Source organism: Raphanus sativus, unplaced genomic scaffold, assembly GCF_000801105.2.
Source record: "Raphanus sativus cultivar WK10039 unplaced genomic scaffold, ASM80110v3 Scaffold2055, whole genome shotgun sequence".
Lineage (NCBI taxonomy): Eukaryota > Viridiplantae > Streptophyta > Magnoliopsida > Brassicales > Brassicaceae > Raphanus > Raphanus sativus.
In genome coordinates this window covers 1-15,928 of record NW_026617364.1, presented here as the reverse complement: position 1 = coordinate 15,928, position 15,928 = coordinate 1, and the positions used below count along the sequence as shown (strand labels likewise).

Here is a 15,928-nt window from a genome sequence, read left to right as displayed (position 1 = left end):
AAGTAAACGCTCTCAAGAACTCTGAAAAGGTTGAACCTGTCCAAGAACAATCTAAGAGATGAGCGATGTGTTGTGAACATTGGTATAAAATAGAGATTTTGGATAAAAAATAAATTGGTCTCATAGTTCTTCTAAAAAAATATTACATATGTTTTCCTTTTTTGATGAAAAGGGTTTTCAATGCCGAATCTATATAAGAAAAGAAAATAACTAAACTTAACCTGAGACCAACTAAAATAAATGCATTACTTGTTAGATTGGCATAAGTAGCATTGGCAAGAAGAAAATATAATCTCTAAAAGATTTCTAAAACACACAAACATACAGGTAGGTAGAAGAAGAAAGACCAAACTCAACTCAGAGATCTCACCTCTATCTTTTCTCACTTTCTTCTACTTCCATTGGAACTTTGAGCTCTAGAGTCAGACGAAGAACAAGTAAAAGAGTACCTAGACCTTTTCTTTTTATGAGAACTCCACTTGAATATTGGCTTCTCATCATTCTCTTCTCCTTCACCGTCTTCCTCTTCTTCTTCTTCCTCAGACTTCTCTACTCTCTGTTTCCCTCTCATCTCTTGTGCTCTTTCTTCTCCTTCCTCTTCTTCCTCGCTCGTCTCATCACTCACCACTTGGATAGGCTCTACCGCTTTTTTACTGGTCGATGTCTTGGCGTTGCTTGCCTTCTCCATTCTCCTCTGTCTAATAGAGTATGTCGATATGTCTTCACCGCTCTCCACGGCTTTCATCCACTGCACCTCGCTTAGCGAGTCGCTGTAAACGATCTCTTTACGCTTTCGCTTGCCTGTGACGCTCCCAAAATGGTGCTTTGCGCTGTTAGACTTGTCGTCTTGGTTCTGTGTGGTGTATGCCCACTCAGGTACTTCCTGCTCTTGCATCAGACGTGTTCTGTAACTCTCCTTCCTTCTCCTCTCCTCGTCCATCCTCTCAAACATCCAAAACTCGTCCTCGCTACGAGCCGCGAGCCGGTTTATTTCCCTCTCGCTGGGGACATCGTTCCCTAGCGAGCTTGTTCCTTTGCGCATGAGCTCTTCAAGCATCTCTCTTCTGTCTTGTGCTGTTATTATTAATAATCACAAACCACACATTAAGAGACTTACCATCAGTGTTCTAAGAATCACATATTTGTTTTTAAAGAGACTTACCAGTGGAAGTTGTGTTGAAGAGTCCAGCTTGTATGACTTTAGCATCAATGCCCATCTTCTGCTTTGCACGCTCCAATATCACTTCTTCAACGGATCCAACGCTGACCAAAACAAACACTCTCACTTCCTTCTTCTGCCCTATCCGATGGGCTCTATCCTCAGCCTGCTGGTCCATCTGCGGGTTCCAATCACTGTCAAAGATAATAACAGTATCCGCAGTCTGCAAGTTCAGACCGAGACCTCCCGCACGAGTGCTCAGAAGAAACATGAAGTAGGGAGAGTCAGGCTCGTTGAACTGCTTCAGTAAAAGCCCTCTCTGATCCGTCTTTGTGGTACCATCGAGTCTTAGGTACTTGAAATCGTTAAGCGTCAGATAAATCTCGAGAATGTCGATGAGACGAGTCATCTGGGAGAAGAGCAGGATCCTATGCCCTGCCTTGCGGAGTTTCGGAAGGAGACGGTCTAGAAGCTCGAATTTCCCTGAAGCTCTCACGATCTCAGGTTTCTTCCACATGTTGTATTCTCCTCCAACGAATAGATAGGGATGGTTACAGCACTTTCTCAGCTGCATCGTTAGGTTTTGCAGACTCTTTGATTTTCCAGATCCTGTTACGTTTGCATTTGGATCAGCTTTTACTTAAATAAGAAGAGTACAGAGAGATTATAAGTGAGTTAAGATGCAAACCTGTTTGAAGGCCAACTCTGCCCATGTCTGTAACTTGTTTGTAATACACTTTCTGCCACGCTGACATATCACACTTCAGTATCACCTGTGTCTTTCCAGGAAGGAACTTCTCTACTTCGTCTTTTTTCCTTCTCAGTATAAACGGTCTTATGACCTGAAAGTGACAGTGAATCACATTGAAACACAGCATAAACAATATTGTAAGAAATTTTTTAAAGGAAAAAAATAGGGTGTGGAACCAACATGATGCAGACGGTGGATAACCAGCAGCTCCTCTTCATCAGTAAGACTAACGTTAGCACGATCAGCAAACGGAGCATTAAACCATTCCTCGAAGTTCTGAACCGAGTTAAAGATGTGAGGAAGGAGAAAATTGAGCAGTGACCATAGCTCTTGGAGGCTGTTCTGTATGGGTGTCCCGGTTAACAGAAGTCTCCGTTTTATCCGATAGCTGCATCCACGACCAAAAAAAAACATAACAGTCAGCTAAACATCATTCACTTTGAGAGAAACTAGTATAGTGAATATTACCCTGTAAGTAGAGTCTTTGCGAGAGCAGATTCATGGTTCTTCAGACGATGTCCTTCATCAACAATCATGTAGTGCCAATCAATTTTCTTCAAAAATGCTTTATCTCTCATGATGAGATCATAGTGGGTTATCAACACGTTGAACTTTCCTTCTCCTGCGATTTTCTCCCTGATTGCTTTTCTTTCCTCCAAACGTCCATCATAAAGAAAAGCTGCAATGCTGTCAGAAGAAAAAAAACAGAATGGATTATATATTTCAGACTCATACCAATGGGAGTAAAACTGTTTTGTACACATACCTTGGTACCCATTTATCAAACTCGTTTACCCAGTTTGGTAGCACAGCTTTTGGAGCCACTATCAGATAAGGCCCAGGCACGTTTTTATTCTCCAGAAGATAAGCAATCAACGAAATTGTTTGGATGGTTTTCCCCAAACCCATCTCATCAGCTAAAATTCCGTTTAGGTTATTGTTGAATAGAGAAACCATCCATTGGAGTCCTTCTATTTGGTAAGATCGTAGTTCCCCACCTTTTAGAAGTGAAGGCTGCTCCGTCACCTGTTAAAGGTACACATTGTCCATACTTAAAACCACTTCTCTGAGATGGCAGCAAGTTAAACAATTAAGCATAGAGATTTAACGTTACCTTCTCTTGAATTGAATGGATAGCAGAGTTATACTGCCTCTGGCCTTCAAGTAAGTCATTGGAGTCATCATTGTTATCAGATTCAGCGATGTCAGTATCCTGATCAGGAAGCAAGTCCTGTAACGGTTCGCTTCTTGGAGCCTCGAGTTCAGATAAATCAGATTCTGAGTCTTTCAGTGGATCAACCCCATCTGGTAGCTTAGCATCTTTCTGCCGCTGAACAGCAGCTCCCAAATTAGTAAGGAGTTTGTTAGTCTCTTCTAGAAGAGTGGTGAGCCTTTCGTTTTTGCTCTCCTTCACTAGTTTCATGTATGCTTCTTGATCATCGGATTTAAGGGCCATTAGCCTCAGTTTTTCAGCACGGGTTGCACGTTGTCTTTGCCTCCCATGCCATGCCTGTTATACAATGTAGAAACAAAATAAGATATATCTGAGCTACCTTCAAGATAAATGCATATGTAAATGGTAATCGTACCTGCACACCATCGTTTCTTTGCCTACGGCGTTTCTGAGTCGCCTGGATTTGCAACTGGAACTCACGAACTGCATTGAGTACTTCTGCAAAGAATTTCCTCTTGGCGGTTTCAATCAGATTCTTCTCCTCTTCTTCTAAACGTGACACTCTCTGAACAAAGAATTTAAACACATCAGCGATGCAAAGCAAGAAGTTTGAAAACTATAAACAATCTATCATGTCACATGCACTCGAAAGTTTCAATTCTTTATCCATGTAGAGATATAAGAGGCATTGTTCAAACAAAGCCTTGTATCACTTTGGCTACTCAATTGCTACTTTGCTAGACTTCACTATGAGAAGCTAATATAAAGTCCAGAACCACAAATAGGAAGTTGTAAGAAAATAAATGACCTCGGCATCACGCTTCTTTCTGAACTGATCATCAGCTTCCATAGCAAAAGGATCTCCAATACCATAAATTGGACGAGGCAACCGCATCATACCCCAGTCAAACAGTTGGCTACTGACATCAGCGCAGTTCATACGTAGCCAGAACTCCGAGCTCACCTCAGTCCGAACCTTGCTTTGCAACTCTCGTAGCTACGACTCACCAAAGTAAAACGTCAATCTCAAACATAATAACAAAGATCACTGAGGACATATGATGATACCTTTAGCCCATAAAGCTCGAGCAAGCACTTCCCTTGCAAGTCTTCACCTCTGGTGGAAGGTAATTCTGATATAAAACACACGACAACAACATCAGAAAGTGCATTCCTCTTGAACAAAGTTCAAAGTTGTTTTGTAGTAAGAAAGATTACAACTTGTGAATGGTTTGAAGTAAACTAGGAGAATGGGATATGGAATGTAACCTTCAAGTTCAGATAAGCGGCGTTGGATAAGAGTCTTGTTCCGATTATCCTGTAGTTCTGTCAATCGAGTGCCTGATTCAATGTTCGTTCTCTGCTTCAAAAGTGCATCCTCAAACTCTCCCATCAAATCACCTCCATAAGGAGTAAAATCATTCCCCTGCACAACAAACACCATTAAAGGTACAACCTTTACAACTTAATGAACAAACAAAGCCACTGAAGACATGCAGTATCCTATAAACTCAAGAAGAGAGAAAAGCAAAGAGCCAACAAACTCAAAACCTAATGCTCCACCAAACAAATCACGGGAGCACAAAAGAGAGGGACTTGAATGGCTGGCTTACAGATGGAGAAAGACCATTAAAGCAACAAACTTTAGAACTTAATTGAACAAACAAAGCCACTGAAAACATTCAATTATCCTAGAAACTCAAGAAGTGAGGACGCACATAGCTAACAAAACCCCAAACCTAATGGTCCATAAACAACTTAATGCCATTAAAGCTACAACCTTTACAACTTAATGCACAAACAAAGCCACTGAAAACATGCAGTATCCTATAAGAGCCAACGGACTCCAAACCCAATGCTTCATAATAACAATTGAATGGCTTATAATTGTGGAGAAAGACCATTAAAGCTACAACCTTTAGAGCTCAATGCACAAACAAATCCACTGAAAACATGCAATTTACAAAAAACAAAAGAAGAGCGGAAGCACAGTGCCAGCCAACAAACTCCAAACCTAATTGGAATAGCTTATTAGGCAGAGAAACACCATAAAAGCAAGAACCTTTACCAATCTAATGAACAAACAAAGCCACTCAAAACATGCAATTTCTCAAGAAGAGAGAGGAAGCAACAAACTCCAAAACCTAACGAGAACCAATCGAATAGCTTACCGACGGCGGAGACGGAGACACGACGGAGGGAGAGAGAGGAGGAGAAGAAGAAGAGGAGGAGGAGCCATGGTAGATAGAAGAGACGGCGGCGAAGAGGTGAGGAGGCAAAGGAAGGTCGCGAGAGATGTAATTGAGAGCACAGATCAGAGACTTGGTCGTCTCAACTGGTTCTTCCCGAGGATTGACGACGACGCTGCTGCTCTCTGCTACCTGCTGACCCACCATGGCGGGAACTTGTATGTGTATTATCCCTCCCTTCGATTTCAACTTATTGATTTTTTTTTTGTATTATCTTTTTTTTTTCCTCAATCGCTCCTTTGCCCAACACCCACGAGAGAGAGAGAGAGACTCGAGACAAAGATGAGACCGGCGAGAGAGATTTGGAAAATCTGGCTTAGCGACTTATTATATTTACGCAACTACCCCTTCTCACTTATTCTTAATGGGCTATAGTTAAGGCCCATTTATTAGTTACGCTATTAGTTATATCTATTGGGCTTCTATTTGTTCACTGATGAAAACTCGTTATGTATCATCGACTCTTGATGTCTTATAGAATTATTGTATGTGTTAGGACACTTTCATGATGATAACTTTAAATTGGATGATTCCGATGATTCATAAAAAAAATCCTTGTTCTAGTAATAGAAATCAGATCCAACATTAAATGAATTTATCCTCTCAAGGTGATCATGAAGTTGTATAGAGTGAAAAAAAATGATGTTTTAAAAAGTAGTTTCTTAGTTAGAAACTATAGATTCTCTAACTTCGACCATAAAACAGTTGTAGTATCAACAAGATCTTTTTTATATTAGAGGATTAATTGAGCTTTCATAAGTATATATGGTTGACAAGTTTTAGTTGAATATTTATTCACTCATCGGTCCTCTTCTGGATAAGGCGATTTCCGACCGTCAGCCGTGAGTTCCTTCGCAGCTCATCTCCGACGTCTCTCCCGGCGTCGGAATTGTGCTCCTATTCCGCCGTCCTCTCTCTGTTTCATCATGACAAAAAAGAAGAAGCCGAAGCCATCTTCGTCAAGGAGATCTCACTCGTCTTCACCCTCCTCATCCTCCAAATCCTCCGGCGTTAACCAACAGAACTCCTCCCAGACTTCTGCTCGCTCTACCCCGGACAACTGTGACCTTGTAGCCGCTGAGGAAGCTGGCTCGGACACAAGCCCCATCCTAGATCTACAGCCAAAGCTTGATGCTACAGTGCTCAGCGAAACAGACGCAACCGACGCATCCCCCAAGGGCCCCGTCGTGATTCCGTCTAGCCCCATAATACCAGTTGTAGAGGTCACTCCAGATACACCTGAAGTACAGTCTGCGCCCCTCACAACCGTGGAGAGCCCAGAAGCACAAATCCAAGGAGCTACTGTTACGTGCTCCGAGGAACAAATCGATGGGGTCTCTGCTGAGGTCCCGTCAACTAAATCTGCGCTCCTTGCAACGGTGGGGAACCCAGAGCCTGCTCTGCAGCTACAAGATGTCGACCCCCCAAGTAAAGCAACGAAAGCTTTACACGACCCCCTGCTCCTCCTACGGTTAAACCGGGTGATGAGTGGGTAGGGCTGTTCAAAGGAAGAGGCAGAACAAAGAATTTGGAAAAGAAAGGAGAACCATTTACGCTTCCCTCAGGGGAACTGTGTGTCAAAATTCCAAATTCCGTCATCGAGAAGAATAAGAAATCATGGGAGTGCTTTGTTATTGGCCAGTTTTATTCTGACCCGCCAGCGCAAGGTCTCATCCACTCCATTGCAAATGGCATATGGAGCAAACGGTTTAGAGACATTACGGTCTCCAAACTCGAAGGACATGCCTTCTTGTTTCGTATCCCAAACGCTGAAACTCGCAAGCATGTTATCTCTCAGGGGCTCTGGCAGTTTGAAGGCCAAACCATGTTCGTCGCCCATTGGGAACCAGGCTTCCTACCAGAAAAGCCAGCGCTCACTTCGGCTCCGATCTGGCTTGAACTCCGCAATGTTCCTTTGCAGTTTTTCAACGAAGATGGCCTTGAACGGATAGCTGGCTTGGTTGGACACCCCAAGTACCTCCATCCCGCCACTGCAAACAAAACCATACTGGACGTGGCAAAGGTTTTCACTATTATTGACCCAAGAGAACCGCTCCCGGAAGCGGTAAACGTGCAGTTCGACTCTGGTGATATAGCTCGTGTGACAGTGTCTAGCCCTTGGATGCCACCGGTCTGTACTCACTGCAAAGAGGTTGGCCACACAGTTAAACGCTGCCCCTCTGCTCCGATCACCTGCAAGGGCTGTAAGTCAACTACACATTCCTCGGAGTCCTGCCCCCGATCAAAGGGCCATGTCCATAAGAAAGGAGAGAAGAAGCGTGATCAAAAACAGAACCTGAAACATAAGAAGAAGGTCCCTGCCCCTATTCATGGCATGCCTGCTCCCTCTCTCACAGCAGAGCAGGAAGGTAAATCTCCAGAGGATCGAGGCTCACCAGAAGAGAATTTCGCCACAGATGATCCTGGAATTAAGTCATCCCTTCCATCCACTTCAACAGCGCAAGAAGCTCCTACTATGCAAGGAGAGTTATCTGTCTCGGAAGTGGAATCGGATTCATCTGATGTGTTCTCCTCTGACTCCGAAGAAGAGGAAGGACAATACATCCCTGTTCGAACGAAGAGAAGATCCAGAGGTGGTCGGGGCAAAGGCTCCAAACACAACTAAAAAATTTTTTTATGTGTACAGAAATAATTTTTTGCTGGAATGTGCGGGGATTCAACAATTTATCGCATCGGAATGGTTTCAAAAAATGGACTCGGAGTAGGAATTGCCTTTTTGGGAGTCTCATTGAGACCCATGTACAGCAAGGAAAGCAACAAAAGTTTTTGAATGCAGTTTTACCGGGTTGGTTATATGATAACAACTATGCATTCTCGAATTTAGGAAAAATCTGGATTACTTGGCATCCTAGTGTTCAGATGAATGTCTTCTACAAGTCTCTTCAAATGATCTGCTGTGAAGTAAAACTCCCTGATTCTGCTACTTCTATGATTATCTCTTTTGTGTATGCTTCTACTGAGGAGTCGATTAGGAGAACTCTATGGAATGATCTTCTAACTGTTGCAGCAGACCAGCGGATTTGCGGCAAACCTTGGGCTGTTCTCGGTGACTTCAATCAAGTTCTCCGCCCTTCTGAGAACTCAGTGGCCACCAACCCAAATATGGACCTGCCTACTCGTTTGTTTGCAGACTCTCTCTCCCAAGCGGGTCTTGCAGATCTCTCTTTCAGAGGCTCCTCTCACACTTGGTGGAACAAAAGGCGCAATGAACCGATAGCAAAAAAACTAGACAGAGTTTTAGTAAATGAAGAATGGCTGCAATCGTTTCCTCTATCCCTGGCAGTCTTTGGGGAACCGGCCTTCTCTGATCATGCTTCCATGTCAATCTCCTTGCAAACTGGTGCTCCTAGGCAAAAAAAGCCCTTTCGCTTCTTCAACTTTCTGCTCCTGAATGAAAATTTCTTGCCGCTGGTAGCGCACCATTGGTTTTCTTTCAGTATCAGAGGCTCTGCTATGTTTCGCCTGGCCAGAAAATTAAAATCTCTAAAGAAGGTGATAAGGGAGTTCAGTAAGGATAATTTCTCAGATATTGAGAAGCGAGTTATCGAGGTTTCTGAGGCTCTTGCTTCAGCTCAAATCAACACTCTTAATGATCCCTCTCCTGCTAATGCTGAAATCGAACTAGCCATCCAGGAAAAATGGAGAGTTCTATCATCTGCTGAGGAATCCTTCTTTTATCAGAGATCGAGAGTTACTTGGGCAACAGTTGGGGACAGGAACACTCCATACTTCCATCGAATGGCAAGCGCTAGGCAGTCCTCCAATCATATTCACTACCTAGTTGACGAGGTGGGAACCAGATATGAATCTCAAGAAGATATTCAGAATCTATGTGTCAACTACTTCACCAATCTCCTTGGAAAGCCGGTTGAGCCTCCTCTCTTTATTCAGGACGATATATCATCTCTCTTGGAGTTTTCTTGCTCTGCAACTCAGCTGACAGGCTTGCTAGCTCCCTTCACAAGTGAAGATATTCGGGCTGCTTTCTTCTCCCTTCCTCACAACAAGGCTAGTGGACCGGATGGATACTCGCCAGAATTTTTTAAAAGCTGTTGGTCAGTTGTAGGAGGAGAAGTCACTGCTGCAGTTGCTGAGTTCTTCAACTCAGGAAAGCTCCTGAAGCAGATGAATGCTACAAATCTTGTGCTCATCCCTAAGATCACGAACGCCTCAAAGACTTCTGATTTCAGGCCTATCTCCTGTCTAAACACCTCCTATAAAGTCATCTCAAAGTTGCTAGCTGAGCGCTTAAAAGGGATTCTCAACGCAGCAATTGGACACTCTCAATCTGCTTTCCTTCCAGGCCGTCTCCTGTCCGAAAACGTTCTCCTAGCCACAGAGATAGTCCACGGATATAACACTGCTAATGTGGACCCAAGTGGGATGCTTAAGGTCGACCTCAGAAAAGCTTTTGACACCCTGAGATGGGATTTTGTTATTGCTGCTCTACGAGGGATAAATATACCTGAGCTATTCATTGACTGGATCTATGAATGCATTAGCACCGCTTCCTTCTCGATCTCTGTCAATGGACATACTGGTGGTTACTTCAACAGTACGCAGGGCCTGCGTCAGGGGGATCCGCTCTCTCCGTACCTATTTGTGCTTGCCATGGAAGTATTCTCAGGTCTCCTACGCTCGAGATACAATTCGGGTTACATCAAATATCACCCAAAGACAGAGGACTTGGGTATATCTCACTTGATGTTTGCTGATGATGTGATGGTCTTCTTTGATGGGGGTAGCTCTTCGCTGCATGGTATCACGGAAACTCTAGATGACTTTGCTGGCTGGTCGGGACTCAATATGAACAGAGAGAAAACAGAGTTGTTTCATGCGGGTTTGAGTGCAGAAGAAGCAGTACAGCTCACCGCTTATGGCTTTCCTCTTGGCACTTTCCCCATACGATACTTGGGTCTCCCCTTGACGCATAGAAAGCTTCGAATCTCGGAGTATTCTCCGCTGTTGGATAAATTGAATAGAAGATTCAATCACTGGGCGACAAAGTCTCTCTCTTTTGCGGGCCGCTGTCTATTAATCAAGACAGTAATCTCTGGAACTGTCATCTTTTGGACCTCCACTTTCCTATTACCAAAAGGATGTATAAGTAGGATTGAATCCTTATGCTCCCGTTTCCTTTGGTCTGGGTCAACTGATAGGCGAGCTAATGCAAAAGTCGCTTGGAGCATCGTTTGCCTACCTAAGCAAGAAGGAGGTCTTGGCCTCCGGAGTTTCAGAAGATGGAACCTAACTCTGCTTCTACGCTTTGCTTGGCTTCTGTTTTCAGGTAGCTGCTCTCTTTGGGTGGCTTGGCATAGATACCATAACTGCCCAACATCCTACAGCTTCTGGTCCCAAAGTGAAAACCAGAGCATGTCATGGAACTGGCGTTGTCTTCTTCGACTTCGAGATCTCACCTCGCGGTTCCTAGTTAGCGATGTCAATGATGGATACACCACGAGCTTCTGGTTTGACAACTGGACACCTCTAGGTCCCCTCATAAACGTTTTTGGGGGTGATGGAACCCGAAGACTGCAAATCTGTTTGGAGGCCTCTGTTGCGGATGCTTGCAATGAGCATGGCTGGCGACTCCCGCACCCCAGATCGGAACATGAGGTTACCCTCCACATTTTCCTCACGAACTTTCCGTTACCAACTATTGATAGAGGTCCAGACATGTTTGGATGGTCAACAGAGGGTGACGTCAACCGTACCTTCTCCTCGGCGAAGACTTGGGAAGTACTAAGACATCATGCCCCCCACCAGCCGTTTTCAAAACATATCTGGTTCAGTGGCGCGACTCCAAAGCATGCCTTCCACATGTGGGTTACGAACTTGAATAGGCTTCCAACCCGTTCTCGACTCGCGGCCTGGGGAATGCAAATCCCATCAGTCTGCTGTATCTGCTCTTCTCAGCCGGAAACAAGGGACCATCTCATGCTCTCTTGCCCCTTTGCTGAGGCTTTATGGTCTGAATCTAGACGTAGATTTAGAGATGCGGTTCCTGTTTTCACAGATTGGAATGAGCTTGTGTTGTGGTTATCTTCTTCTTCGCCCGAGACGCCGTCGCATTTACGTATGCTGGTGGTTCAGGCTCTGTTTTACAACATCTGGAAGCAGAGAAACAACATGCTGCATAATCAAGCCTTGACGCCTCCGTTAGCTACCTTCCGGGAGATCGACAGGCACACCATCAACTCTATTAATGCTTGGCGAAAGCGCAAGCGATTCATGAATCTAATGGCATGTTGGCTCATCTGACCCTCCATCCCTCTCTTTGCTCATGATAAAGTTGCTCTGTTTTTTACCTTTCTTTTTTGCCAGAGCCTCTTTTGTATAGGTTTCGATCTTGTAGAACAAACCTTTTATCTTAATTGAAATTAACAGTCTTAGCAAAAAAAAACAATCCCCTAATCTTTTCTAGGCAAAAGGAAATAGTTAGGAGTTTAATGAGTTTAAATATGTACAAATCCTTTTTTTGGTGGGGTGGGGGTGGGGGGATTCCTAATAAATAAATTTAAACTCTTGGTCGAAACATAAATTTTATCATTAAAAGAAAGTCTGACAAAACCAACCTGTCTTCGTGTTCTTGGCCAAAAGAGTTCAAGCGAAGGATCTTGTTTTTTTTGTTTTTTTGGATGATTGAATTCACACTTCATGTGTCATATTTATCTCTTCTATTCTATATTGTTTTCCTATGTTTTTTAATTATAATACACTAGACATCGTTGTTGGTGTCTTCTGCTATATTATTATTTTCTCAATATATGAGTCCTCTTGAATACCCACTGATTGCCAAAAAAAAAAGTCCCGCTGATTTATTACCTTCTGCTATATTCCATGTCGTTTTTATATTTTACATATAGAGAGTTTATATTGATTATTGAGTGTGAAAATGATGTATAATGATACATTTTCTGACTCGTTAGTCTACTGTTCGGACTGCAACTACTGACATATAATAATGATTACTGCAATGCCGATTTAGGTTTTTGTATAATTGATAGTATTGGAAATTTGTATATGAGTAGTTTAGCATAAAGTTTTCCTACCAAATGTTATACCGAATTTGATCGGATGTGGTAGACCATAGTCATACACTTCCTTTGAATTTGGGATGTGGTAGTTTCATTTTTCTTACGGAAATCTTTCTGCATGTAAACCATATAGGTACGGGAAGGTGTTCAAGACGAACATAATAGGGACACCAATCATAATATCAACCGATGCAGAGGTTAACAAAGTGGTGCTCCAAAACCATGGGAACACATTTGTCCCTGCATACCCTAAATCAATCACTGAACTACTTGGAGAAAACTCTATTCTCAGCATCAATGGACCTCATCAAAAGAGGCTACACACGCTTGTTAGCGCGTTCCTTAGATCCCCTCACCTCAAGGAGAGGATAACTCGAGACATTGAGGCCTCGGTTGGTCTCACTTTAACTTCTTGGTCTCAACTTCCCTTGGTTCATGTCCAAGATGAGATCAAAAAGGTATTACGTTTTATTTAATTAAGGAAGTTAGAACTTTGATAGATATCACGGTGCGCAACCCATTGAACTACATCTATTTGAATTAAGTATGTTCAACACTTAATCTATATATATAATGTTAATTTTTGTAGATGACGTTTGAGATATTAGTAAAACTGCTGATGAGCATATCTCCTGGTGAAGATTTGGATATTCTAAAGCTCGAGTTTGAAGAATTCATCAAGGGATTGATTTGTATCCCCATCAGATTCCCGGGCACTAGACTTTATAAATCTTTAAAGGTCATCATATATATTTCTTATGTGTTATATAAGCATATCAATATATCAACTATTTGATTTTTTTTTTGGTTAGTCACGTTTGCATGTAACTTATTTAGGACTCTAATTTTTGAGTTAACCATGCAGGCGAAAGAGAGCTTAATAAAGATAGTTAAGAAGGTTGTGGAGGAGAGACAAGAGGCTACGATCGAGAGGACAAATTCTCCAGCGAATGACGCGGTGGATGTGCTTTTAAGAGACGTTAACGACGGTGGTGGTTCGGATAAGCAATCTCAGCCGTTAGATTTCGTCAGCGGAAAGATCGTAGAGATGATGATACCCGGAGAGGAAACGATGCCAACGGCGATGACGTTGGCTGTCAAATTCCTAAGCGACAATCCCGTCGCTCTAGCCAAACTCGTGGTACGTATTGGTATACAAACTTCCACAGCACCCACCACACGTGTGTGTGTCTCTAAATGCATATTGTCGACGTCTTCGGACCGTAGCTTCTGATGTTTTTGTCTTTTGAAATGATTTTAACCGCTGAGATTTTAGCTCTAGATAGTGGAAGTGGAACTAGATGTGGGGCCAAAGGAAAGGGTTTTGACTTTTGTTTCCGTGTCACGTAACTATCGAAAGTCTTCTTGACGTGACACTAGAGAGTACACGCACGTGTGGGAAGGGAAGAGACACGTGAGAGTTTAGGAACCGTAGGATTTAAAAAGCGGTGTGGACAGTGTCGGAAGAGGACGATTTGAATTAACGTCTTTGTCTGTACGAGCGACCACACCGCTTGTCAAAACAGCGTTTCACGTCAAGAAGCACGCTTTGTTTTCAACTCCCTCATTAATGTTTCAATCAAAACGCGTTATCTAATTTTTTTCTCATTTAAAAATATTTTAATATAGATTTTATTATAAATATATTTGAATGCAGGAGGAGAATATGGAGATGAAGATGCGTAAATCGGAGTCGGGAAAAGAATACAATTGGTCAGATTATATGTCTCTCTCTTTTACTCAAAACGTGAGTGCCACTAGTCAAAATAAGCTACCAATTATATTAGAAAGAACTAATGAATGTTTAATTGCTTTGTAAATTTTAATTTATTTTTGACCTCTCGAATCGCAAACAGGTGATAAATGAAACATTGAGAATGGCTAATATCATTAACGGTGTGTGGAGGAAGGCTCTTAAAGATGTGGAAATTAAAGGTATATATGTTAATTTACGATTAGCACACATTAGGATTAGGTCTCGACTTTATATGATAAAATGAAATCACATATGTATGCATGCTTATCTTATATGAATTCGAAGTAATTTATGATATACTTGGATATAAGACTTGGTGGGTCATTGCAGGTTACTTGATACCAAAAGGATGGTGTGTATTGGCTTCATTCATATCAGTTCACATGGATGAAGACATTTATGAGAATCCTTATCAATTCGATCCGTGGAGATGGGATGTACGTGACTACTTCCTATCGTTAATAACACTATAATTTATAAACATCATGGTTGGTTTGGTTGATTATCGAATTTCCACTACTAATATCTAGTACTTATCTTTTTTGCAGAGGATTAATGGAATGTCAAACAGTAATATTTGCTTCACACCCTTTGGTGGTGGGCAAAGGCTATGTCCCGGTTTAGAACTATCAAAGCTCGAAATATCCATCTTTCTTCACCAACTCGTAACCCGGTACAGGTAAGCCCATAAATGACTTGAAATTTACATCAAAAATTCATAACTTAGTCCAGCCAATAGACTGGGGCATGTAACTTAGCACTAGTGGCATAACCCATTCTAAAATCCGATTATCCACGCTTGAATAAGTGCATGTGTATAACAGTGTAAGTTGCAGACGACAAAGATAATTACGTTCTACCAAAGCATACCGTCTTTGATGATGTACTTACTACATTCATTATTTAATTATCTTACATTACGATATAACTAAGTCAATTGTAATGTTGTAACTTGTACATGTAGTTGGACAGCCGAGAAAGACGAGATCGTGTCATTTCCAACGGTCAAGATGAAGCGGAGGCTTCCGATCCGAGTGACTCCCGTGGAGAGGACCTCTCCTATCTCAGTTGAAGATCATTAGCTAATAGTTCCTTGAAAAGAACCAAGTGTTTTAGGCAAAATGAGGCAGAGAAGCAAACAAATAAGTTTTAAAATGTAGCAGAGAAGAGAAGCAAGTAAGTTTGGAGGGTAAGGGCAGAAAGAGCCATACGTACAGCTAGCTAGTGATGGCTCAAAGATGAGAGGCTAATTGTTTTATTAATTTTTTACATGTCAGATTATAGGCGTTGGTTAGGTTGTCCCTTTCTCTTTTATTATCGTATCAAAGCCAAACGCAACTTGAGATATGATTCTTTTCCAAAAAAAAAAAAACTTGAGATATGATTCTATATCTATACTATTATTTACGAAGTGATTTTAATTATGTGTCATGTTCTCCATAATTTTAGTTATTTGAGTTATTATATAATTAAAACGAATTTTATATTAACAATTAACAATATTAGATTATATTTTATATTACCTGATTGGTCATAAATTAATGTGATAAATCATATAATTTTTTTTTAGAAAAATAAGATAATTCTTATATACTTATAAACGAAATTTTATATTAATAATATTAGATTTTATTTATCTTACCTAATTGGTTATAAATTAGTATGATAAATTATCAAAAAGATATTTTTTTAGAAAATAAGAGTTATCTGAGTTATTATATAATTAAAACGAATTTTATATTAACAATATTAGATTATATTTTATATTACCTGATTGGTCA

At 41.6% G+C, this 15,928-nt stretch overlaps 2 protein-coding genes across 2 annotated transcripts; one reads left to right on the top strand and one right to left on the bottom strand.

Annotated features, from left to right (window-relative positions):
- Window positions 1–222: 222 nt before the first annotated feature.
- On the bottom strand, window positions 223–5,643 carry LOC108812835 (probable ATP-dependent DNA helicase CHR12). Its single transcript, XM_056999760.1, has 12 exons — window positions 5,256–5,643; window positions 4,354–4,510; window positions 4,153–4,217; window positions 3,893–4,081; window positions 3,500–3,649; window positions 3,025–3,420; window positions 2,677–2,936; window positions 2,379–2,597; window positions 2,091–2,298; window positions 1,848–2,001; window positions 1,163–1,768; window positions 223–1,074 (listed from the first exon to the last, which is right to left on the bottom strand). The coding sequence occupies exons 1-12, from the start codon at window positions 5,478–5,480 to the stop codon at window positions 383–385; spliced, it is 3,321 nt and encodes a 1,106-aa protein (XP_056855740.1). The 5' UTR covers window positions 5,481–5,643; the 3' UTR covers window positions 223–382.
- A 6,609-nt stretch (window positions 5,644–12,252) lies between these two features.
- LOC130505171 (3-epi-6-deoxocathasterone 23-monooxygenase CYP90C1-like) lies at window positions 12,253–15,553 on the top strand. The gene is made up of 9 exons (XM_056999759.1): window positions 12,253–12,282; window positions 12,481–12,849; window positions 12,981–13,130; window positions 13,257–13,532; window positions 14,049–14,138; window positions 14,248–14,326; window positions 14,478–14,584; window positions 14,696–14,826; window positions 15,112–15,553. Exons 1-9 carry the CDS (start codon window positions 12,253–12,255, stop codon window positions 15,227–15,229), a joined length of 1,350 nt encoding a protein of 449 aa, XP_056855739.1. The 3' UTR covers window positions 15,230–15,553.
- Window positions 15,554–15,928: the final 375 nt, after the last annotated feature.